This window comes from Xyrauchen texanus, chromosome 31, assembly GCF_025860055.1.
Source record: "Xyrauchen texanus isolate HMW12.3.18 chromosome 31, RBS_HiC_50CHRs, whole genome shotgun sequence".
NCBI lineage: Eukaryota > Metazoa > Chordata > Actinopteri > Cypriniformes > Catostomidae > Xyrauchen > Xyrauchen texanus.
In genome coordinates this window covers 4,092,396-4,117,254 of record NC_068306.1, presented here as the reverse complement: position 1 = coordinate 4,117,254, position 24,859 = coordinate 4,092,396, and the positions used below count along the sequence as shown (strand labels likewise).

Here is a 24,859-nt window from a genome sequence, read left to right as displayed (position 1 = left end):
GAATTATTGATATCAAGACTTCCATTTCAACAAGTGAAAATGTAATTCTTGATATCAAAAATAGTAACAAAAAAAAATCCATTCTTGATATCAACAATTCATATCCTGTGAATGATTAAATATTAAAAAAGCTCGCCACAAAGTCAGCGACTGACGCTGAAGCGAAGAAATGGTTGAATTAAGTTTTTTCCTGTGGCTTCATAAAATGAAGATTGAACCACTGGAGTCACATGATCTACTTTAATGATGTATTTACAACATTTCTGGGTCTTGAAAGTATCAGTTACTTAGGATGTCAAAGGAGGGATAGAAAGCTCTTAGATCTCATTAAAAATATCTTCATTTGTGTTCTGAAGATGAACGAAGGTCTTACAGGTTTTGGACCGACATGAGGGAGAGTAATTAATGGCAGAAGTTTCATTTTTGGGTGAATAAGTGGCTACATTCAAAGAAACATTTTCAAGGAATAGTTTTACCCAAAAATGAAAATTCTCATATGGATTACTCACCCTCGTGTCATCCAAGATATAGGTTTTTGTTTCTTCAGCAGATCACTTTATTTGATTTTGAGAGAAAAAAAAAAAATCCAAATCTGCTGATAATTATCTCGCCATCGGAACACAAGGGTGTCTCCTCAAGAAATTAATGCAAGAAATAATAATCCATCATTTTGAATGGTCAAATACTTAGATGCATCAAAATAATCCACACGACTCCAGTCGACAAATAAAAGTCTTCTGAACTGAAACAATAAAAATTTTTGTTGTTCTACAAAACAATACTTGTGACACGGGGCTGAGTGTGCATCACAGAGCGAGGGCAGAAGTAAGCATTTGCAGGTTAAAAGTACATAACTAATGTTTTGTTTGTAAAAATGTTCAATTGTTTCAGTTCAGAAGACTTATCGACTGGAGTCGTGTGGATTATTTTGATGCATCTAAGTATTTGACCATTCAAAAGATGGATTATTATTTATTGCATTAATTTCAAAAGAACGTCTGTTTTAAATTCTATTCTGATGAAGACAGAAATCCGATTACATCTTGGATGACCTGAGGGTGAGTAAATTATCAGAACATTTTCATTTTTGGGTGAACTATTCTTTTAATATTTGGACTTATGTTATGGCCACTTAACTCCACAACCCAAACTTCAAAAAAGTAGTATGTAACAGTAATTTACTGTTTCAATACCACTTCAGGGGGAGATGCCCAGTCCTGATGTTATTAAATCAAATGTATGAGGCTGTACCCAGCAGTGAGTGCAGAGTCACATAAGAAGACTTGAGACAAAGTAATGAATGTCATCAGACTGTGCTATAGCAATCTTTGCATTCAGACGAGATAAAACTTTAGTCAGGAAAGTAGCAGGGGCTTTGACTGTTTAAAGGAATAGTTCACCCAAAACTTACTGCCGACCTTTATCTAAACAACTGCAGTAAATTGATTCCAGCTTCACTTTCAAAAAGGACAACAAATGTCTATAAAATGACTCCATACAGCTCATGTAGTATAATACAAGTCTTCTGACACCTAGTGATCACTCTATAAGCAGAAAAAATAAAACAAATGTAATTCTTGTAAATAGATTTAATTTTCATCGTATTTTCTTAACCAAACTTTGCAAGATGGGGGTCTCACTGTAGCAATACCAAACCTTGCTCAGCCACAGTGGCGCCACAAGTATAAACATACAATTATGAATACAGTATAGATCAAAATTAATATGTTTTACTTTAAGAACAATAATATGGTGTCAGAAGAATTGTCCATCTTTGACAATACAGATTTCAGATTAAAAACAGTCCCCTATTTCCACACCTTGGTTGCCATGGTAATCTGCTGTAGATCTCCACAAGCACAGGTTTTTCTATAACCTGAAATCACAAAAGAAAGAAATATTTACATTTAGGATTAGGGCTACCCCCCTAACCATGAATAACCCTTGCATAGTGCACCTTTAATGTGTAATTGATTAGTTTAAGCATTCTTTACATTTTCCTAACTCTTTATGGAGGAAACACTTAACAACCTGTTATTAAGGTTGATATTACGGTTTGAACGTGCAATACAGACACAGATTTAACGGTTGTGATATCTCGTTTTCAAATAGAATATTTAAAATAACATTGGTGAATTGATATGATTCATTTTTTTCTAAAATAATTGTTTACTGTACTCTTATATGAAATGAAATAATGTAATAATCTGACCTGGAGTAATTCAGTTTGTCCAGTAGAAAATTACTAAAACAATTACAAATAAATAAAAAATACTCCTTCCACACCTTGGTTGCCATGGTAATCTGCTGTACATCTCCACGAACACAGGTTTTTCTATAACCTGAAATCACAAAATGAAATAAATATTTACATTTAGGCTTAGGGCTACCCCTATCCATGAATAACCCTTGCGTGCACCTTCAAAGTGTAATGGATTAGTTTGAGCAATCTTTAAAATGTCCAAACTCATTATGGAGGAAACACTTAACCTGTTATAATGATTGATAGTAAAGTTTGAACATGCAATACAGAATACAGAGATCTGATTTTCAAATAGAATGTTGAAAGTGACATTTTGGGGCCTCCTTACTGCTGCTATCCATGCCATTCGTCGCACTTTTTGTCACCTCTGAAACATGGCTTGTACTATTATTTTTTCACGCTGGAAAACGATAAAAGGATTTTCCGTTCTTAAGCTTTATGCCACTTCTATCGTGAGAACGACTATTGCAGTTTATAACACAGCAGGTAGACGGCACCTTGAACACTGCGTTCTTCCCTCCATACAATCAAGTCTGGCGCCTTCTGTTTGTGCCGCGGATTCCCAAAATGCTTTGCGTTCACCACTGGTAATACGTCACGATGACGTCACATTAGCACTCTCTATTGCATGTAGCTAGCAGATTAGCTAACGTAACTTTGGCAGACTACTGAATAGAATTGACTTTGTCAGTGTTATTCAGCAGCGATGCACACATTTGAACATTTTTCAAAATATTTTCTTTTGTGTTCAGCAGAAGAAAAACTCATACAGGTTTGAAATAACTTTAGGATGAGTAAATGATGACATTTTTTTTTTAAAGTGAACTATTCCTTAACCCTTGTGCCTCGTTATGACCATTTTTGGTCATTTGCAGTTTAATTTCTTTGACCATTTTGGCTGTTTTAATGCAAATGGTATGTAATTTGGCAAAATTGTGACTTTTTGGATAAATGTAAAAAATTTGATCCCATTTTGCAAAATATGTATAACACACACTGTGTAGAAAAAAAGCACCTTTCAGTACCATAATGACCAAAAATGGCCCATTGAAACCCATTAAAACCTCGTTTAAAGCCGGGGCCGTCAATAATACATGCAAATCGATTTCGGTCGAAACATTGCGTCATTGGGAAGCAAAAGGGTCCTGTTTGCATTATATAGTGTATTCCACCAGATGGCGTCACTACATAGGTATTCCCTATGGGTGGAAAGCATGTTATATTCCTGGTTTCCACTAGGGGCACTATTGACTGTGTTATGAAGCATTTTAATGGCTAATCGATCTAATATTATATTTATAATTATGTGTGGATGTCTGAGAGCAATGTGTGTCTGCGTTGACAAAAGTGTGTGTGTGTAGGGCCTAAATATAATACATGGTGTTTAGGCGAGTGACAAATCACAATATTCGCATTAGGTCATATTTTTCCATTTCTGTTTATTCTTTCTCTCTCTCTCTCTCTCTCTCTCTCTCTCTCTCTCTCTCTCTGTATGTGTGTGTGTGTGTGTGTGTGTGTGTGTCAGTGGTGTAGGATGTGTGTGTGTGTGTGTGTGTGTTTGTGTGTGTGTGCATTTAGCAAGAGAAAGCACTTCTTACTGCATTGTTTTCTTTCGGTTTGATTCATGCGTTTCCCTATCGAGAGGTCTCTCCTATTGCGTAAGTAGCTTACGCTATGGGAAAACTCTGTTTCTCGAGAAATATTGAAGTCTTTATGTAAAACGCATTGCAGCTGCACAGCAGACAGTGATGAGCGAGGCAGCTCGGTCATTGGCTGTGCTGCGGCAACTGCTCGAACCAGTGACGGGGCGACTTAGAACGCGCGACCAATGGGGGCGCGTCCCGCATTCGCGCGCTCAGAGCCTGCTGAAATTAGCATATGAAGGCTATATAATGAACGTCCCGTCATGCCAGTTCTTTTAGATTTAATCTCCTTCAGCGAAGATCTTCTCTTCGCTGGATCCTCCGGATTTTTGGAGTCTTTCGCCGCCGTGGACAAGCTTACAGCGGGACTGCTGAGAGGACGCCGGCATCTTCAGCCGCCTTCGAAGCCTTCTGCTACGCCATCCGGCGCGCATCGCATATCGTTTACTGAACAAGCGTTCACCCCTGCGACGCTTTTAAGAGTAAAAGAGTTATTTTCTAGGCGTTGTTTCAAATGCCTTCAGCCTGCGCCTCGTGCAGAGGCCATCTTTCCGACGGAGATCGGCACACCATCTGCACTCGCTGCCTGGGTCTGGACCACGCAGAAGCTGCACTCATTCAGGGCGGATGCCATGAATGCGACTCCTTGGGCCTCGCCGAGCTGCGCACTGGCTTTGCCGTTTTCACCGCAAGCGAGCCGGCTGCCCCCGTGCTGCCACCTCTGTTCGAGCCGCGCAAGAAAAAGCGCCGCTCACAGAGGCTGCCAGAGCACCCGACTCCGGTGATGTCACGCCGGCTCAGTCCCCGCGGGCATCACCGCTACCAGATGTCTCCCTGCCGCCGGTCCATTTCGCGAGAGCGGACCTGCACCCCTCCAACAAAGCGGTGGGTCTCGTCTCGTTCGGCACATCAGGGGACGACGACGGAAAGGATGACAGCCTCTCTCTTGACGCTGCATCCGACGACTGGCCGGGCTCGTTCGACCCCGCGCCATCGGCATCAGGATGACGCCATCGGCATCATCCTGTCTAAGGCCGTGGAAGACCTCGGGCTCGACTGGTCTTCTCCGGAAGAACCCGCCCGCAGCCGGCTGGATGAGTGGTTCCTGCAGGGGTGCCGGCAGGCCCCCCGACAGAGACCCTCTCCTTTCTTCCCTGAGGTGCACGACGAGCTCACAAAGTCGCGGAAAGCCCCGCACTCGGCTCGCCTAAAGCCTTCTTTGTCTTCTTCGCTCTCCTCAGTGGACGGCGCGAGAGAAAGAGGCTACGAGGCAACTCCGCCCCTAGAGGAGACTGTGGCCAACCATCTATGCCCACCCTCCACCGCTGGATGGAAGGCCAGAGCTTCTCACCCATCGAAGCCGTGCAGAACCACATCAGCTCTCACCGGTCGCGCATACGCTGCCGCCGGTCAAGCTGCGTCAGCGCTGCATTCGATGGTGGTTCTACAAGTGTTTCAGGCCAAACTTCTCCGCTCTATGGACGAGTCTGGACCTGAACCCGACGCTTTTAAGGACCTGCGCAGTGCTACGGACGTAGCTCTGCGAGCCACAAAGGCCACCGCCCAATCCATTGGCCGGGCCATGGCTAATTTGATCGTCCTTGAGCGCCATCTGTGGCTAACGCTAACGGAGATGAAGGACGCGGATAAGGCACCCTTCCTTGACGCACCTGTCACTCCGAGCAGCCTGTTCGGACCTACAGTGAGAGATTTCACGGAGCGCTTCACTGAGGCGCGGAAGGATTCGCAAGCTATGCATCACTTCCTGCCTAAGCGCTCCAGCTCATCTCAAAAACCGCCCCAGCAGCAGCAGCGAGCCAGGGCAGAGCCGCCCGTCTCCCAGCCGAAGAGCAGACCTGAAAAGGACGTTCGACGCCGCTCGCGTTCCGCTGGCCGAAGAAAGCCGCAGGAGCAACGAGGCCCTCGAACCAGAATCACCCTGAACACAGAGCCTCGTAAGTCTTCCTAGCAGCAGGAAGAAAGAGAGGGAGTACGCGTCTCGCAAATGCCGGACCGCTCCCTCGCAAACATTTAAAACATTACCCAGTCCCCTTACAGGCGGCTGGAAATGTCTATACAGCAGTCAATGGGCCAGTCATAAAACTCGCTCACCTGCAATCAAACGCCGTTTTCACGGCGACACACAGAAATCACCAAAAGAGTCATTTTCTGCCTGTGTCACTAAGGGTTCACATGTCCACACTAAAGTGCGCATTCCCACATATCAATACTGTCCAAACAGTGCCAAACACCTCCCCAGATCAGGCTGGATGTCTCAAAAATGTAGATCGTGTGCCTATTGTCATGTATGCACCACTACAAACAAGCACTGTTCCCACAGTTATAAACACTTCCCCAGTAAAAACGGGAAGTGCTATAAGTGTAGCGCGTGTGCCTGCCGTATTGCACGCACCCCTACACACAGCTACCCACACAGTTTCAAACAGCTATGCCGCAAACATCACAGATGCAATGCGCGAGCTAAGAAACTCCCCGCTAAATGCGGAAAGCTTTATGAATGTGGCGCGCGTGCCCATAATGATGAATGCACCCCCACTTCAAAACACTGTTCATACAGTTTCAAGCACCTCTCCGACTCATGCTGTGAGCATTTCGGAAATAGCGCATGTGCCTGTACTCTCACACGCACCTCTGCACTCGGCACTCAATACGGCTGCTCAGCGCGCACCTGCGCCTCTGAGAGCCGTAGATTCTGTGTTAGCACAAAGCGATTTGCCGGCGGGGCCCATAAGTCACTGCGACACGCCCCCAGCCCATATCTGTGCGAGCAGAAGCCTGGGAAAAAATCCCCGACATGCCGAAATGGGTTTTGAACATAATAAAACACGGATACTCACTTCAATTCGCTCGCAGACCACCCCGCTTTTCAGCGGTGGTCGAGACGAAAGTGAGGAAGGATGTGTCACATGTTCTATGCACCGAGGTGCTCAAACTGATAGAGAAGGGCGCTATAGAAACTGTTCCTCCCTCTTTGAGCGAGGCGGGTTTTTACAGCCGCTATTTTCTCGTCCCGAAAAAGGACGGTGGCCTTCGCCCCATCCTGGATCTCAGACATCTGAACAAAGCGTTAATGATTCGCTCGTTCAGAATGTTAACAACCAAACATATCCTCGCGCAAGTTCGCCCCGGGGATTGGTTTCTATCAGTGGATTTGAAAGACGTTTACTTTCACATCCCGATAGCGCCTCATCACAGGCCCTTTCTGAGATTCGCTTTCGAGGGACAGTCATACCAGTACACAGTACTACCATTCGGCCTATCATTGGCCCCCCGTACATTCACGGAATGTATGGACGCAGCACTTTCCCCTGAGACAGCGGGAGTGCGGATACTGAATTACCTCGACGATTGGCTAATCATAGCACAATCAGAGGTTCAGTTAATGACACACAGATCTTGGACTATCAGCCATTTACAATGCCTGGGTCTGAGAATAAATTTTGCAAAGAGCGTGCTATCCCCCAGCCAGAATATTTCTTTTCTGGGAATAGTGCTAGACTCAGTGCAGATCACAGCGCGCCTCTCATCAGAGCGCGCGCTCTCTATTCGACGCCTTGCAACATCGTTCAGAACGGGCGCGCACGCCCTCGTCAAACGATTTCAGAGAATGCTTGGTCTCATGGCCTCGGCATCAGCTGTACTCCAGCTAGGATTGTTGCACATGCGTCCTCTCCAGCACTGGCTCAAGAGCCATGTCCCCACTCACGCGTGGCGCTCGGGCCACTTTTTGATCAGAGCGAATCACGGCTGTATAAAAGCCCTGACGCCCTGGAAAGCAATAAACTGGTATCAAACCGGCGTGAGTCTGGGCGTGAATACGCGGAGAAAAATGATCACGACAGATGCCTCCAAAATAGGATGGGGGGCCCTTTACGAGGGCAGGCCTGTTTCCGGCTTTTGGTCAAACCCGGAAAAGCATAATTCCACACATAAACTGTCTGGAAATGAAAGCGGTCGCCTTGGCTCTCAGAGCCCTGCTTCCGTACCTGCAAAACGACCACGTCCTGGTCCGAACGGACAACATGACGGTAGTTTCGTATATAAATCGCCAAGGTGGACTCAGGTCGAGCTCCCTGCACTCTATGGCCAGGGAGCTCATCCTATGGTCACAACACCACCTGCGCTCGCTAAGGGCAGCGCACGTGCCAGGCGTCCTGAACCAAGGAGCGGACATGCTATCCAGAGACAAAGTTCTCCCAGGAGAATGGTCTCTCCACCCTCTGACGGTTCAGTGGTTATGGCGAACCTTTGGCGAGGCAGAGGTCGACCTCTTCGCCTCCAAGGAAAACGCGCACTGCCCTCTCTTCTTCTCAAAAAGCACGGACGCGCTCGCCCAAGTTTGGCCGAGCCGCCCCTTGTTTGCTTTTCCCCGATCGCGATGCTGCCTCAGGTCATCAGTCGGATCAGGGAGGTGAAATGTGCAGTGCTCCTGGTAGCCCCACTCTGGAAAAACCAGACGTGGTTTCCAGAGCTGGTACAGATGATGCAATCTGCCCCATGGCCGATTCCGCTGAGGCAAGACCTCCTCGGACAGGCCAGCGGGATGATTCTTCATCCCCGCCCCGATCTGTGGGCCCTCCATGCATGGCCCCTCAACGTGTTCCCGAGAACCTCCCCAGTGGAGTTCTGAAAACCATTACTGAGGCGCGAGCCCCCCTCTACGAGGCGCTTGTATGCCCAAAAGTGGAAAGTGTTCAGTGACTGGTGTGATACCAAGAGCTTGAACCCCAAAACGTGCGAGATACCAAGTGTACTTGCCTTTTTTGCAGGAGCTGCTGGAGGCGGGCCGCACACCCTCCACGCTCAAAGTCTATGTGGCTGCCATAGCGGCGTCACACAATCCTGATAAAGGACATTCATTAGGAAAAAACGATCTGATCGTTCGTTTCCTAAGAGGCGCTAGGAGGATGAACCCTCCTCGCCCACCTTCGGTGCCGATCTGGGACCTGGCCACGGTCCTGGACGCACTCAAAGGTGCCCCGTTCGAACCTCTCCGAACCGTGCACCTCAAGCAGCTCTCGCTCAAAACCACGCTCTTGCTGGCACTCGCTTCAGTTAAAAGAGTGGGCGACCTGCACGCGCTGTCATCAAACGCTGCTTGCCTGGAATTTGGACCTAACGACTGCAGAGTTGTCCTTAGGCCAAAGCACGGGTATATTCCTAAGGTGCTCTCTACACCCTTCAGAGCACAGGTGATATCTCTGGCAGCGCTATCGTCCTCAGCAGACGAAGGTGATGCAAATTTACTCTGCCTGGTCAGGGCGCTCAGAGTATATTTGGAACGTTCTGCCCTGTTCAGACAGACGGAACAATTATTCGTATGCTTTGGCGGCCGAACTAAGGGTCTCGCTGTCTCAAAGCAACGAATATCGCGCTGTATAGTGGATGCTATAGCGCTAGCTTATGGAGCCAAGGGCCTTCAATGCCCCTTAGGTGTCAGAGCTCACTCTACGAGGAGCATGGCCTCCTCGTGGGCAGGGTCGAGTGGGATACCCATTGAAGATATTTGTGCGGTGGCAGGCTGGGCCTCGCCTTCGACATTTATCAGGTTTTATAACCTACAGGTCCCCTCACTGCATTCCAACATTCTATCAGTCTGACTGTGGAATGAACTGGAGTATGTATATGCTGGGCATCATCTCCTCCCTTATAAGGTCCGTCTCTGACCGACTTAGAGGGTTTATTATGCGTACCAGTACACAAAAGCTCAGTACATGTGATATGTGCTTGTGTTTGTACAAGGAGCGCCCCACCTTGAAGGCAAGGGCGCCCTGTCATACCCCACTATATAGCTCGCCGCTGGCCGGCTCGTGGAATATCACTTTGCTTTAAGGCTCAGGCACCTGCCTCTGGCTTTATAGAGCGAAGTCAGCACGCACTGCATTTTACATGGTGTTCCCAAAGCGTAAGCTACTTACGCAATAGGAGAGACCTCTCGATAGGGAACGACTCGGTTACTAACGTAACCTCGGTTCCCTGAGAGGAGGGAACGACTATTGCGTAAGCTGCCGTGTCTGTGCTTGGTCAGTTCGCTTCAGTCGATTGAACCTAAAAGAACTGGCATGACGGGACGTTCATTATATAGCCCTCATATGCTAATTTCAGCAGGCTCTGAGCGTGCGAATGCGGGACGCGCCCCCATTGGTCGCTGCGTTCTAAGTCGCCCGTCACTGGTTCGAGCAGTTGCCGCAGCACAGCCAATGACCGAGCTGCCTCGCTCATCACTGTCTGCTGTGCAGCTGCAATGCGTTTTACATAAAGACTTCAATATTTCTCGAGAAACAGAGTTTTCCCATAGCGTAAGCTACTTACGCAATAGTCGTTCCCTCCTCTCAGGGAACCGAGGTTACGTTAGTAACCGAGTCGATTTTACACACAGACTTGAACCTTTGACACAGCTTCGTTTTTTTTAGCAGTCTATATTTCAGATTTAATTGATAATTTCTCACATACGTAGAGGCACAAACACAGCCATGCTGTCAGTCCTTAGACAATAATAACACCTTTCATCTTGCGGCAACACAACGATGTAGCTGCGAGCTTTCCAAAACAAAGTGTGCCTTTGTTTGTGTTTTGACTAGTTGAGAAATCATACAAGTGCGTTTGATGCAAAAGATATAAAGCTGTGCACATCTTTGGTGCGATAATTTCAAACTCGACAAGATGAAGAAAAAAATTGCTCTGGTTGGAACGATACGGAGGAACAAACGAGAGCTTCCTCCACACCTTCTCCAAACCAGAGCGCGACAACCCAGACCCTCCATGTTTGCGTTCAGGAAGACCACAACGGCCGTGTCGTATGTGCCAAAACGGGGGAAAAATGTGCTTTTGCTGAGCACCAAGCACCGCGAGCCCGCTATGAGTGGAGAGGAGCACCAGAAGCCTGTTATAATAATGGACTACAACCAGTGCAAAGGAGCTGTCGACTGCCTGGATCAGGTATGTGCTATTAGCAACAGTAACTCTTTTTATTTTATATACATATCTTTGTGGTTTTCTAAAATCTAGGCATATTTAGTTCTAAGTTTATCATGCATTTTTTTTCTCTTATAACTTGGGCCAAAAAATAGATACATGTTATTCATTTTTCCTTGATCTTTTTTTTTATTTTGCAGGCTGTTGGCGCCTGCCCCGCACACCATCCGCAGCAGCCATGGTTCAATCACAGCAGAGAGCAGAAAATTCAGAGGCAAGTGGGTCTGCAGACACCCATGACAAGAGGAGGAGGGGGTGCAGTTTCTGCCTCCCCAAAAAAAGAAAAGTGTCCACCACCTGCTCAAAATGTGGCGTTTACATATGTAAGCAGCATGCATTGCAATTCTGCAGCTCCTGCAAATGAGCTGTAGAATGACCCCATTTTGTATTGAAGTTTTAATATGTTTCATATATTTATAGAAATTGTATAGTTAATAAAAATTCATGTTCATGGTGATCTTGTATAGTTTTGCTTTCTTTCTAGAGCAAATTTTGTTGTTTAGTGACAGGCACAGGTTGTATTCACCTATAGTAATAAGGAAAATGTTTGCAGTACTACAGATGTTTGCAGTATGTCAATTATATGAGAAATGGTACCAACTGGTGTAAAACAGTAAAAAGTAAATATTTTACCCCAAGGCTTGGTAATGACAGGGTATTTGAATAGAAATTATGATTTTATGATATTATGACAGTGGGTTCAAAAATTGATATTTTAATGGGTTCAAATAGGACCAAATTTGTCCTTAACACACTCAACTGGGTGTTTTTTTTTTAAATCTGACATAGCACAAAAAATAAAAATGCACCAAAAATAATGTTGCTGCTAATCTTTGACATATTCATGACTGTGATAATCCAAAGCTAAAGTTTTCACTTTGCATTTAGTATATGGAAAATAATTACATTTTTGTGTTTTTTCCTCTAATACAAATTGATGGTATCACCACCAAAACTGGTATTTAAAGGGTTAAAATCCTGAAATTAAATAAATATTTGGTAGTTATGATGAGGACTGATGCTGGTTAAAAGATTTAACTCAGTATTTGTGGAAAATAATAATATATAATATTTTAGGCAATGTTTATATATGTGACCATTTTTGTCACTTAACACACTCAACTGGGTTTTTTTAAAAATCTGACATAACACAAAATCTTTAAATGCACCAGAAATAATGTTGCTGCTAATCTTTGACATATTCAAGACTGTGATAATCCATAGCTAAAATTTTCACTTTGCATTTAGTATATGGAAAATAATTACATTTTTGTGTTTTTTCCTCTAATACAAATTGATGGTATCACCACCAAAACTGGTATTTAAAGGGTTAAAATCCTGAAATTAAATATATATTTGGTAGTTATGATGAGGACTAATGCTGGTTAAAAGATTTAACTCAGTATTTGTGGAAAATAATAATAATATATAATATTTTAGGCAATGTTTAATATGTGACCATTTTTGTCCCTTAACACACTCAACTGTGTTAAATATATAACAAGGGACAAGAGTTAAATGGGTTTTTGTTTATTTTAAGGCAGAATTTAGTGTAAAAAAAAAAGTTAAGAATGAAAAGAGGACAGAGTCAGACACAGCTACAGGACATCCAAGGTTTCTTTAAGAAGAAACCATGTCAGGGACAGTCAGATGCAGTGCAGTCCAGTGCAGGTCAGAGCCAGGATTCCACCAGGCAGGGCCAACAAATTAGCCAGCCTGAGAGGACCAGTGAGGGCTACGTCAGCAGCCACCTATCTGCAGCAACAGGTGAAAGTTAGAACATGAACATTTTATGCTTTTTCTTATTTTTTATTTTTTTTACCTTTGCAGCCAGTTCACATGATACCACTTCATAGATAAATATTTAACATGGTATTTGATTTATGTTTTAGATCTACATGGTGATGAAAGCTCCCAAACCTCTGAGGGAGAAGAAGACCATTCCCTTATAAGGCTTCGCAGCAGAAGTGGTTCATATTCCAGAGGTGATAGTGACAGAGAGCACCAACCAGTCCTATCTGGATCAGAATTTGCTGTTCCTCTTGGACCTCAAGGTATATTGACAAATGTCATCTTCCAGTGTTTTTGGCCATTTTACTAGTATGAACATTGTTGATGTTGAAATGACAGGGACTAATCTTTGCTTTATTAATATGTCTATTTATTTGGATATTTCACAATCCAGAGCGGTTGGTCCTGTGCAGCCTAACTTAGCGATGTTTCCTAGAACACCGCAAGGAAAAAAAAGTAGGGCATTTAATTCTACATGGTATAAAGAATATCCATGGATAGAATATTCACAAAGTCAGAACTCGGCCCATTGTTTTGTATGCAGACATTTTTCACTCCCTTCTGCACCTCAATCTGCCTTCACTTCAAGCTCTGGTTTTGCAAACTGGAAAAAAGCATTATATAAGGAGGGTGGTTTTGCAATGCATTCCAAATCAGAGCACCATGTAAATGCAATGTTGGCATGGTCTGACTACAAAAGGGGAGCTGAGAGCAACACATCTTTGTTGAAATCAATTAATAAAGACTACCAAAAAAAGAGTAAAAGAGAATCGGGACTATATAAAAACTGTGGCAGATGTTCTCCTGCTTACTGCTACACAAAATATTCCCCAAAGAGGCCATCGTGAGTCAGAGGAGTCTGAGAATAGGGGGAACTTTCTGGCCATATTGGAGCAAATAGCAAAATGTGACCCAATAGTGAAGAAAAAACTGTCTAGCGGAAATGCAAAGTACACAATTAATACCACACAAAAATAAATCCTGGAGTGTTTGGCAGAGATGGTTCGACAAAATATCATCCAAGAAGTCAAAGAAAATGAGGCATTCAGTGTTCTAGTTGATGAAACTAAGGACATGAAAAAAAAGAACAAATTTCCCTGGTCCTGAGATATTATTATAAGGGTGCAGTACATGAGAGTTTTTTACATTTTCAAAAGCTGATAGTTTAAATGCTGCAGGGTTAACAGAGAAGATCATCAATTGTCTAGAGAGATATGGATTGGATTACAGAAGCAATCTTGTAGGCCAGGGATATGATGGAGCATCTGTAATGAGTGGAAAACATACAGGTTTCTGCACGCATAAAGGCAGTGGCAAAACATGCGTTCTATGTGCATTGCAATGCACATTGCCTGAACTTAGTTTTAGTTGATACTGTCAAGTCAGTACCTGAGGCATCATGTTTCTTTTCTTTACTAGAAAAACTATATGTCTTCATGTCAGGCTCATACATTCACCACAAATGGCTTGAAATTCAGAAAGAAATGTATGGAGGTCAGCCTAGAGAGCTTCAGAAGCTTTGCGACACAAGATGGGCATGCAGGTACTTTGCCTGCCGTAATATGATGGACCGGTTACCTGCAGTGCTGTGTGTCCTTGAAGATATTGCTGAAGAGAGAAGTGGGGACCGGTCTGTGGAGGCACGGGGTCTTCTTGCCCAAATTGACTTGCCTTTCATTGGGCTTCTAACGACATTCTGCAAAGTGCTGGGTGACACCAAGCTTCTATCTGATATGCTTCAGTCACCGTCACTAGACCTAGCGAGAGCTGTTGAGCTTATTGAAGCACTTCAGGACACATTTAAGAATTACAGAGAAGAATCATTTTGTGATGAGCTATGGAGAGAAATCTTAAACACAGCTCAAAAGTGTAATATCAGCATTGAAAATGTGGAAAAAAGGCAACGTAAGACCAGCTCTAAACTAGAAGGATCTGTAGTGACATCCACTGTTGGCGCGCATAGAAGTGACCAAGATGACAAAGATGGTTTTAGAAAGAACATCTTCTATCCAATCCTTGACTCTGTTATTGGGGAATTACAGAAACGGTTTCAAGCCCAACTGCAACATAATGAGAGGTGTTCAAGCACTCCATCCTAACAGCAACAGCTTTCTACAAGAGTCACCCCTTTTTTCATTCGCAGAGATCTACGAGTCAGACTTGGATGATCTGAAGCATGAGCTGCACCAAGCCAAAAGGATTTTGGAGAGGAAAAGGAAAGAAGGTATGCAAAGCCTCACCAGCATATTGGAGTTCACAGTGTTTCTGGAACCTTTCAAAGAGGTGTTCCATGAACTTTTTCGGTTGTGCAAAATTGCCATCGCAATACCTGTAAGCACTGCTTCTTGTGAACGGAGTTTTTCCACCCTGAAACTGATCAAGAACCACCTACGAACAACCATGTCTGATGAGCGACTGAGTGACCTGGGAGTGCTCAGTGTAGAGTCACGGAGAGCCAACTCCCTGGATATGGATGAGTTTATTCGACTATTTGCCTATATATATATACGACTATAGCCAGCACAAAAACCGCAGAATACAGCTGTTCTGAGATGGTGCAGTTAACCCACAGGAACAGACACATTTCATGCTGAGAATGTTTACACACACACACACACACCACACACACACACACACACACACACACACACACACACACACACATTGTTGTGTTGAAAATAAAGCATGTTAAATTACTAATTTGTGTGATCCTAGTCTGTGTGATTTTTTTATTTAAAATTTATTGGAACAGAACTGTGTTGTCCAATCCATGCAAAATACAAAAATGTAATACCATCTATATTAGGGCACAGGGCATTGCACAAGATTTTGGAAATCGTGCTTAATATTTTCTAAACCAGTATTAATTTTCAGTTGAATTTTCTGATTGGTCCCCCCTGACTGGTTCTTGGTCCCCCCTGTGCCCCCCCATTTATAAAATCCTGGAATCGCCCCTGCATACGTGCGGTTGGTAAAGTGGGTGTTTGTGCATGCGTGCGGTTGGTAAAGTGTGTGTTTGTGCATGCGTGCGGTTGGTAAAGTGGGTGTTTGTGCATGCGTGCGGTTGGTAGTATAATAACAGTCATGAAACCCAATGCAGGTGTTTCAAGATGCTTTTATAAAATTAAAGTTATTTGAACTTTACTCTGTGATCCTAAAATGCCGTTTATTGCCACGTTAAATATAATATATAAAGATTTCGATAATAAAATCGTAATATTTTGTGAATAAATAAAAAATGAAGAGAATTAAGTTGTAGCATCATGTGACTAAATTAGAAATATTAGAGAATTAATCTAAATTTTAGGCTAACCCCCACCACCCCATCCCCAAAAAATGATCCAAATGTAACAGCTTTTTCTTTCTTCATGTTAAAGTTTTATTTAAAAATAATATGAAAACTGAATGAAAAGTTTCACTTCACTGAAAAAGGATCTGAATGAACATTTCACACAATGTCGACATTGTTCTGTTATTGTGTGTAAACTTTCTGTATGATATTAATACATCAAACATTTTAATTACACCTGAATTTCACCACTTGATTAATAAAAACGTCTAGGTTACGTATGTAACCTCCGTTCCCCTTCTGTCGCTCTCTCCACGTTGTGTCAGAGAAGCGACACTAGGGGTCTCTCTTGAGCGCCGATATTCACCTCTGGACTATGAAAAAAGGCCAATGAGAGTTGGCAACCAGTATTTGCATGTCCCGCCCCCGGACATACGGGTATTTAAGCGGCGCAAATACGGGAGTTCATTCAGGATTTTTCTGAGGAGCCGGAAATGGTCCGGCCACAACAGTGGCTCGGCTCAGCGACGTGGCAGGGGAGACACAACGTCTCGTTCCCTCCATCGGGGAACGGAGGTTACATACGTAACCTAGACGTTCCCCTTCTGTCACTCTCTCCACGTTGTGTCAGAGAAGCGACACTAGGGGTCCACTTATAAAAGTGCCATGCGCTGAGCCATGTACGTGAACTGCTGATACAGGAGCGAGCAGGTATTCTTACGTGCAGGACGACCAACTGTATCAGGCTGCACGTACCCTTCCCCAATGCCCCATTTAAGCCATCAGGATTCCTTATCATTACCCTGGAGGGGGGAACAAGGTGCTGGCCACCAACCTGGGAACGGGCCAAGCCTGGCCGGGCCTCTTTTCTCTCTCTGTTTCTCACACAGAGCAACTAGGGCCGGGGCCCTTACACGCATTGAGGGAAAGGGGGTCTTAGCCCTTATTCAGGGCAGAGAAGACCCTGCGGAGGCCACGCCTACCCGAGAGGGGAGGCAAGTTTAAGTGGCAAAACCATCAGAGGCCTGACTTAGGGCCTATGTGGAAAAGTTGGTGCGGTGGTGGATCCAGCCTCATAGAGGGGGGAACATACAGCACGGCAACCTAGGCAGCCGTGACTGCCTAAGGGAAACACGGGAGTCCACTCGCCAGAGGGGACAGAACCGTGGTGTTACACACAGGGAGAGTCCGAAGGAGGCCTTACCTGTGGAGCACCTATACCAGTACAGGGTAGCTTGCGGTACCCGCAGTGGCTTGGGTCGGCGAGTTCCTCCGCTGAACTGCGACCCACGAGGGCTAGGGAGGAATCGACCAGTGTCCCAAACCTGAGATCTCCTGGGAATGAAGGCGCACTGTTTCCCTGGTTAGGGGAAGGGCACTAGGTGCAAGCGATTCACCCGGTCAGATCGTGGGCGTGCTACCGAGTTCTCACGGGCTCGGTACCTGAGAAAACACGGACGATACTGACTCAACTCGGAGATTGTAGAATCTCGCAAAAGTGTTAGGTGTTGCCAGCCCGCTGCTCTACAAATGTCTGCTAGGGCAATGCCCCTAGCCAGTGCCCATGAGGGCCTAACACTCCTGGTGGAGTGAGCTCGGACCCGCAAGGGGGGCACGGCCTGGGTGTGATAAGCCAGGGAAATGGCGTCGACAACCCAGTGGGCGAGTCTCTGCTTGGAGACAGCGTTCCCTTTCTGCTGTCCCCCAAAGCAGACGAAGAGCTGCTCAGAGCATCTGGTGCTCTGTGTGCGGTCCAGATAAATACGTAAAGCATGTACTGGACACAGCAGTGAAAGGGCTGGGTCTGCCTCCTCCCGGGGCAGCACTTGCAGGTTCACCACCTGATCCCTGAAGGGCGTGGTAGGAACCTTGGGCACATAGCCCGGTCGCGGTCTTAGGATCACGAAAGTATCTGCCGGACCGAACTCCAGGCAAGCGTCACTAACAGAGAACGCATGCAGGTCCCCGACCCTCTTGATGGAAGCGAGCGCGATCAGCAGGGCAATCTTGAGAGAGAGGGCCCTGAGTCCAACTGAGTCAAGCGGCTCGAAGGGGGGTCTCTGGAGTCCCGTAAGGACGACTGAGAGATCCCAGGAGGGAACAGGTTAGGCCGGGAGGGAGTTATCCTCCGGGCACCTTTTAGGAACCTGGCGATTAAGTCGTGCTTACCAAGAGACTTGCCGTCTACCGTGTCATGGTGGGCGCGATAGCGGCGACATACACCTTGAGGGTGGAGGGGACAGCCTCCTCTCCAGCCTCTCCTGAAGAAACACTAGCACTGACCTAACTGTGCACTTCTGCGGGTCTTCGGCTCGGGAAGAACACCAGTCCGCGAACAGACGCCACTTTAGAGCGTAGAGATGCCTGGTAGAGGGGGCTCTGGCTTGATTTATTGTATCTATGAGGGTCGGTGGTAGGCCGGCTAGATCTTCCGCATCCCGTCCAAGGGCCAGGCGTGGAGGTTCCAGAGGTCTGGGTGCAGGTGCCAGAGCATGCCCAGTCCCTGAGAAAGAAGGTCCTTCCTCAGGGTAATTCGCCAGGGAGGGGCTGTCGTGAGGAGCGTGAAGTCCGAAAACCAAGTCCGGGTGGGCCAGTAAGGGGCTACCAGAATGACTTGCTCCTCGTCCTCCCTGACCTTGCATAGCACCTGTGAAAAGCAGAAAGCAGAGGTCTGTCCAGGGTTTGAAGGTTTGGTGGCAGGCAGGGGTAACTTTTACGTTGTGCGTGCCGCGGCGCCATGCTCGTCTCGGGACTCGAGCCCGGAGCCAGTGCTGAAGTGGTCTCATATGCATCAACCCCAGTGGCGCGGCCGCCGCGGAGGATGCCATATGCCCCAGGAGCTGTTGGAAACGTTTTAGCGGGACCACGGCGCCTGGCTTGAAGGAAGCGAGGCATTTCAGCACTGACTGAGCACGCTCGTTGGAGAGACGTGCTGTCATTGGGACTGAGTATAACTCCAGACCGAGAAAAGAGATGCTCTGGACCGGGGCGAGCTTACTCTTTTCCCAGTTGACCTGAAGCCCCAAACGGCTGAGGTGGCTGAGCACCTGGTCTCTGTGTGCGCATAGTAACTCTCGGGAGTGGGCCAGTATGAGCCAGTCGTCGAGGTAATTGAGTATGCGTATGCCGGCTTCTCGGAGCGGGGCAAGAGCTGCCTCTGCGACTTTCGTGAAGACGCGAGGGGACAGAGACAGGCCGAAGGGGAGGACTTTGTACTGATACGCCTGGCCGTCGAACGCGAACCTTAGGAAGGGTCGATGTCGAGGGCGAATTGAGATGTGGAAGTACACGTCCTTCAGGTCTACCGCTGTGAACCAATCTAGATGCCGGACGCCAGATAGAATTTGTTTCTGGGTGAGCATTTTGAACGGGAGTTTGGACAAGGTCCGATTGAAAACTCGCAGGTCCAAGATCGTGGCCATCGCCTGCCCGAGCGCTTGCTTCGCCGCTCTCAGGGCGAGGTCGGTCGCTGAGAGCAGTTCCTGCAGCGTGTCGGAATCAGAGCCACCCCCGTGCATGTCGCGTAGTGCCTTGGCTTGGTGGACCTGCAGGAGAGCCATGGCATGCAGGGCGGAAGCGGCGCGTCCGGTGGCGCTGTAGGCCTTCGCTGTCAGCGAGGAGGTTGCTCTACAGGTCCGGGAAGGGAGTACGGGGCGACCTCGCCAGGTGGTAGGGGTTCCGGGGCATAGATGGATCGCAACCGCCCTATCCACCTGGGGAATTGCCTCGTACCCATGGCGCGCTCCGCCGTCGAGGGTGGCGAGGGCGGACGAGCCTGTGGCGGTGTGACGAGTGGAGAGGGGTGCTTTCCACGAAGACGTCAGCTCGTCATGCAGTTCCGGGAAAAACGGAACCGGGGGGGGGCGAGGCTGTGAGCGGCGTCCAGACCCCATGAACCAGTCGTCCAGCCGTGATGGTTGTGGGGAGGATGGAGGGTTCCAATCCAAGCCCACGCTGTTGGCTTCCCGGGAAAGCATGTCGGTCATCTGTGCGTCGGCCTCAGCCTGGGCGTGCAGGCCCGAAAGCGGCAGCCCAGGGGAGTCCTCAGCATCAGATACCACGCCCTCCGACGCTGCGGCGAGCTCATCTGCTTCCATCGCAAGAGGGTCGGCAGACTGGCTGTGAGGCGAGTCGCCGCCGCCTCGAGCACGGACGGGAATCAACGAGCGTGCTGGGGTGCGGGTGGTCCGAGGGCGTACCGGCGAGCTGCACCGCTGCCATCCCAAATCGCCTCCATCGCCAACCGCATCGTCCTCAATCCCGTGGGAAGGAGCAACACGGGGGGCGGCTGGAGTGGCTTGCTCACGGTTGTAAGCAAGCCGCGACCGCAACGTTGTCATGGTCATGTTCTCGCAGTGAAAACATGAACCATCCACAAACGCAGCCTCGGTGTGATCGCTACCCAGACACACGAGACAACGCCTGTGGCCGTCGGAAGCGGAGAGCACTCTACCGCATCCAGAAACAACACAGGGGCGGAAAAGCATCTTTATAAAGACGCGTCCTTAAAAGGACGTTCAACGTCGCTGTGTTTTGCTCTTTTAGAGGAAATTACTCTTTTAAATAAAATCACTCTTTTAGGAAAAAAACTCGAGAGTTTTTTAATCTGCGCTGTCGAAGCGCCCAGGTGCAGGAAGTGCACAGCCGTGCAACAGGAGAAATTTTACACACAATAACAAGAAGAAATTTTCTGAATGAACTCCCGTATTTGCGCCGCTTAAATACCTGTATGTCCGGGGGCGGGACATGCAAATACTGGTTGCCAACTCTCATTGGCCTTTTTTCATAGTCCAGAGGTGAATATCGGCTCAAGAGAGACCCCTAGTGTCGCTTCTCTGACACAACGTGGAGAGAGCGACAGAAGGGGAACTCGAATTTCACAACCTGAATTTTTTTTTTTACATAAAATATTTTCAAATATTAAAAATTAACAGCAAAATCTTTCAATAACAACAAATTACACCCAGTCTTTATTGAAGATCATGAATTTAAAGGCTTTTTCAAATTCAAGTTCTGGAGATATAAATATGACACCACACAGAACACACTAGCGACCATCCAGATCTCCCTAGCAACCATCCAGATCTCCCTAGCAACCATACCTCATATCGTCTTTTAAGAAATGTACAAATCTTATGTTCATGTAGTTTTTTATATTTATGGGGTGTAAATTCATTAATTGTAACTGACAGGTGTGATGATCAGTGGAGTTGAGTTTTTACCTTTATCATTAAAACATGGGCTGAAGAATGGAAAGAGTGTTTGAGTGAAAGACTGACCAGTGAAAGAGTAGATATGAGAGCTGGACTCCACATCATAAAAGGAGACCAGACCCTCCTCATAATCCACAAACACACCAACCTTCTGTGGCTTCATTCTCAAACACAGAGAGACAGAAGGACCAGCACCGGCTTTATATTCATTCTCATTCCTCAAACACACAATCCAGAATCCATTCACTGGAGTCAGTGTGATCGATCCCTTCCTGTTAATGGATTCTCTGACCACTCCTAAATCCCACTCAGTTTTTCCCTTCACCTGCACCTCAAAATAAAATCTGCCTGAACTGAATCCCTTCTTTCCCAGGACATCTGGACATTTATCAAATCTCTCTGGTTTATCTGGGAGTTTTTGTCTAATGTCTCCATGTTTCACTTGTTTTCCATCATCAGACAGGATGAGTTTAGGATGAGCTGTATCAGGATCCAGAGTCACATCCACTGAGAGAGATCAGAGAATATCAATCACTTCAGAATACAAACATTTTGATTGATGTAATATTGAATCAGAGTATAATGAAAGTGTAGTGCAGTAAGTCAGCTGTCAATATATAAATGTAAAGTATTGTAAGTGTATATGAGAGAACAGTGAATGTTGTGAATTCTCTCCCTTTAATTATTAAGTTGGCTACGTGTGTGACGTTTTAAGTTGCATTGTACGCAAATAACGTAGTGCAGCGTTCTCAGCACGCACGGACTCGGTGTAACTGCCTATTCACTAAGCTACTCCAGTTGAGCGATCATATCGCGTGAACACATTCATGTGCAAGATCAAGTTTGTGACAAAGTAAGTTTTCCTTCTATGTATATTGTTGATAGCGCAGTTGAAATACAATGTGACAATCTGTGCTAAGTTAAATCATGTTTGTGATGTAGTTGATGTTTAGTGATCTTCCTAAGGGTAATTTGATCCTGCTTAACGAGCGGATTATCCCGCTAGCATCACGGCTCGTTTGCTCATGTTTACTAGTTATTACCTTGAAGTGCATTTCTCTGTGGGATAACATCCTTCACTAGTTATTATACTATTAATGAGACAGTCCAATTTCTATAATCTATATTTTGGTGTTTTTGTCAAATTCATTGCACAGTTTGTTATTGAAGACTCATACTGATATATTTCTTGATTTGTATTTAATGTATCAGTGCACTTTACAGAGATGTTTATATTCGGGTTTGCAATCTCTTAAATTGTTGAATATGCTTAGACAGTGAGTATTTATTTCTGTTATATTATTTATTTCAGAAACTACCTCAAGTACACTATTCTGTGTATGGTCACTCTTGTGCAATAAACAGCTAAACTCTATCTGATGACTCCGACTCCCTGACCAGAGTTCTGCAGCGGTCAATAATATAATCCACCAGTTTTCAGTGGGGCAATCCACAACAAATGGTCCTTCGAGCCGGATCTATTGACTACTGTAGTGATGTCATCGGAAGAGCAATCAACCTCTCTCCCTCATGCAGAGACGTCAGACAGACCCTCACGGCATCGTCGCACACCCAAGCATCTGGAGGAATATCTCCTTGACTACAGCCATCACCGACCTGCTCTTTCCTCCCCACCTGCAGCAGAGGTGCCAGCGGAGCAGAGAGGAGCAGCAGCCGCAGTGGGCATAATTAGTCAATCACGACCAGCCTCCAGCCAGGGTGCGCATCCAGCCACAAGCTCCACAGACTTATTAAGTATGAGTTCACTGAGGGAATTAATGAAGTCTATATCCGAGAAGGAAAGAGATGAGGTTGCTGATATGGCTGCGCTTCAGAGCAAACTCAAGCAGTATGAAAAACGACAGCATCGGTGTCAGGAGCTGATGAAACATATCACATCATTCCTGAGGGAAGAAGGGGATGAAGATGTGCAAATTGTAAATCCTGCCACACCACCGAGATCACCTCCAGGAAACTCACCTCATCCGACCCATTCATCAAGCCCTTCTTCCTATTCATCACAGTCACCTGACATTGAGTTACATACCAAAGGACAAGGACATGTGAGTGCCACACAAATAAATGTAAGCACACCTACTGCAGAGACAGAGCACTTTAACCCTGGTTTTGTACCAATACAGCCAGTCACTTCACTCCCTTTGTACTCACCAATTTCGTCTGGTACATTACTTGCCGCCATGCGCCAACACCAACATGTTACAAGAGCAGACACTCTGCCACTACTGCTTAATACACAGTTTTGCCCTTATGACGATGCAGGAACTGCATTCCAGCCTCGGGTGCAGCCACAGCGAGTAGCTCCCACGCCAACCTACCAGCATCCCAGAGTGCCTTACATCTATACAACAGTGGCACCCTCTCCACGAAAACCTGTCGCGGCTCCACCAGCATCCAGTTTTTCAGTTCCTCACTATACGACAATGCCTCCAGTGCCTCAAACCCTGCACAGTGCTTCAGTTCCTGCCATGAACATTCCTGCTCTTGCGGGCACTTCTCTACATCCATTGAGCCAGCCACTGAAGCGACCAGAATACTTGGTGCCTCACCGCCCTCTGCATGCTGCCTCCCAGCCAAAGATTCCTGATTTTGTAAATGACAACGAAAGGGAATTCGCTAACCTGAAGTTAGCATTGGACAATCTTCTTGAACCTCATGCAGAACTAGATGAGAAATACAAGTACCATATCTTGCTGGAACACCTTAAACTGCCTGAGGCACAAATGATTGGCCAGTCTTGCCGCCATCATCCATACCCGTACTCTGCAGCTATGCAAGCTCTTCAGTTACAATATGGCCAACCCCATCAGCTGGCGCAGAGCGAAATAGCAGCAATCCTCACAGCACCAGAGGTAAACTAAACGATGCATGCAGTTTTCAGAGTTTCGCTCTCCGTGTCCACCTCTTAGTGAGCATGCTGTTATCTTTGGAGGGACCTAGAGGGATGGAGTTGAACTGCTGCTCACATGTGGATCGATTGGTTAGTAAGCTGCCAAAGTACTTGTGAGATGGTTTCATTGAGTTTCTACAGCTACAAGGGAAGCTCAACTCCCCCAGTATTAACCTGTACAACCTACAAGACTTTGCAGGGTGGCTTCATGTCAAAGCTCAGCAACAGAGATTGTCTAGTAGGTTAGTGCAACGCTACCAGTATGAAAGAGATCCCAGCGGTTCAAAGGAGAAGAGTGCAGCTAAACCAAAAAGCCAAAGTACAGCCTTGTATCATGGTGCAGCACCCACTGAGGATAAAGCATCCCCCAGTCCTAAGGTGTCTTGGAAAAAGACCCCCCTCAAAGTCAACTGCCTTTTCTGTGGCAGCAAAGACCACTACATCACTCGATGCGGCAGTATTAAAGAACAGTCAGTGGCTGATCTTTGTAAGTGGATTTCAGAGGGGACGCGCTGCTGGAAATGTGCCCATACCCATGCGCCTGAGACCTGTAACCTTAAGAAACCCTGCAGTGACTGTGGTGGTATTCACCTTCAAGTGCTTCATGGCGTGGCCCGAAGGCGTGCAACCGATACATCATCAGCTACTTCGGAGAGCCGCATCTACCTTTTGCCATCCATTGCATCAGGCAGAGTCCTTCTGAAAGTGGTGCCTGTGCTGTTGCACCACAAATCAAAGACAATAGAGACTTATGCT

General features: G+C 46.4%; 1 protein-coding gene and 1 pseudogene across 2 annotated transcripts in view; both read right to left on the bottom strand.

Annotated features, from left to right (window-relative positions):
- The window catches only part of LOC127625049 (zinc finger protein 208-like), a 632,925-nt pseudogene that overhangs the window by 41,248 nt on the left and 566,818 nt on the right, over positions 1 to 24,859 (bottom strand).
- The window catches only part of LOC127624977 (E3 ubiquitin-protein ligase TRIM39-like), a 70,165-nt gene continuing 66,100 nt past the window's right edge, over positions 20,795 to 24,859 (bottom strand). The window contains exon 9 of one of the 2 annotated variants that reach the window (XM_052099976.1): positions 20,795 to 21,204. In XM_052099976.1, the coding sequence (XP_051955936.1) occupies positions 21,158 to 21,204 (47 nt within the window). In that variant the 3' untranslated portion in view covers positions 20,795 to 21,157. Of the gene's footprint in view, positions 21,703 to 24,859 lie in introns of both variants that reach the window. The other variant, XM_052099977.1, reaches the window with a different exon arrangement.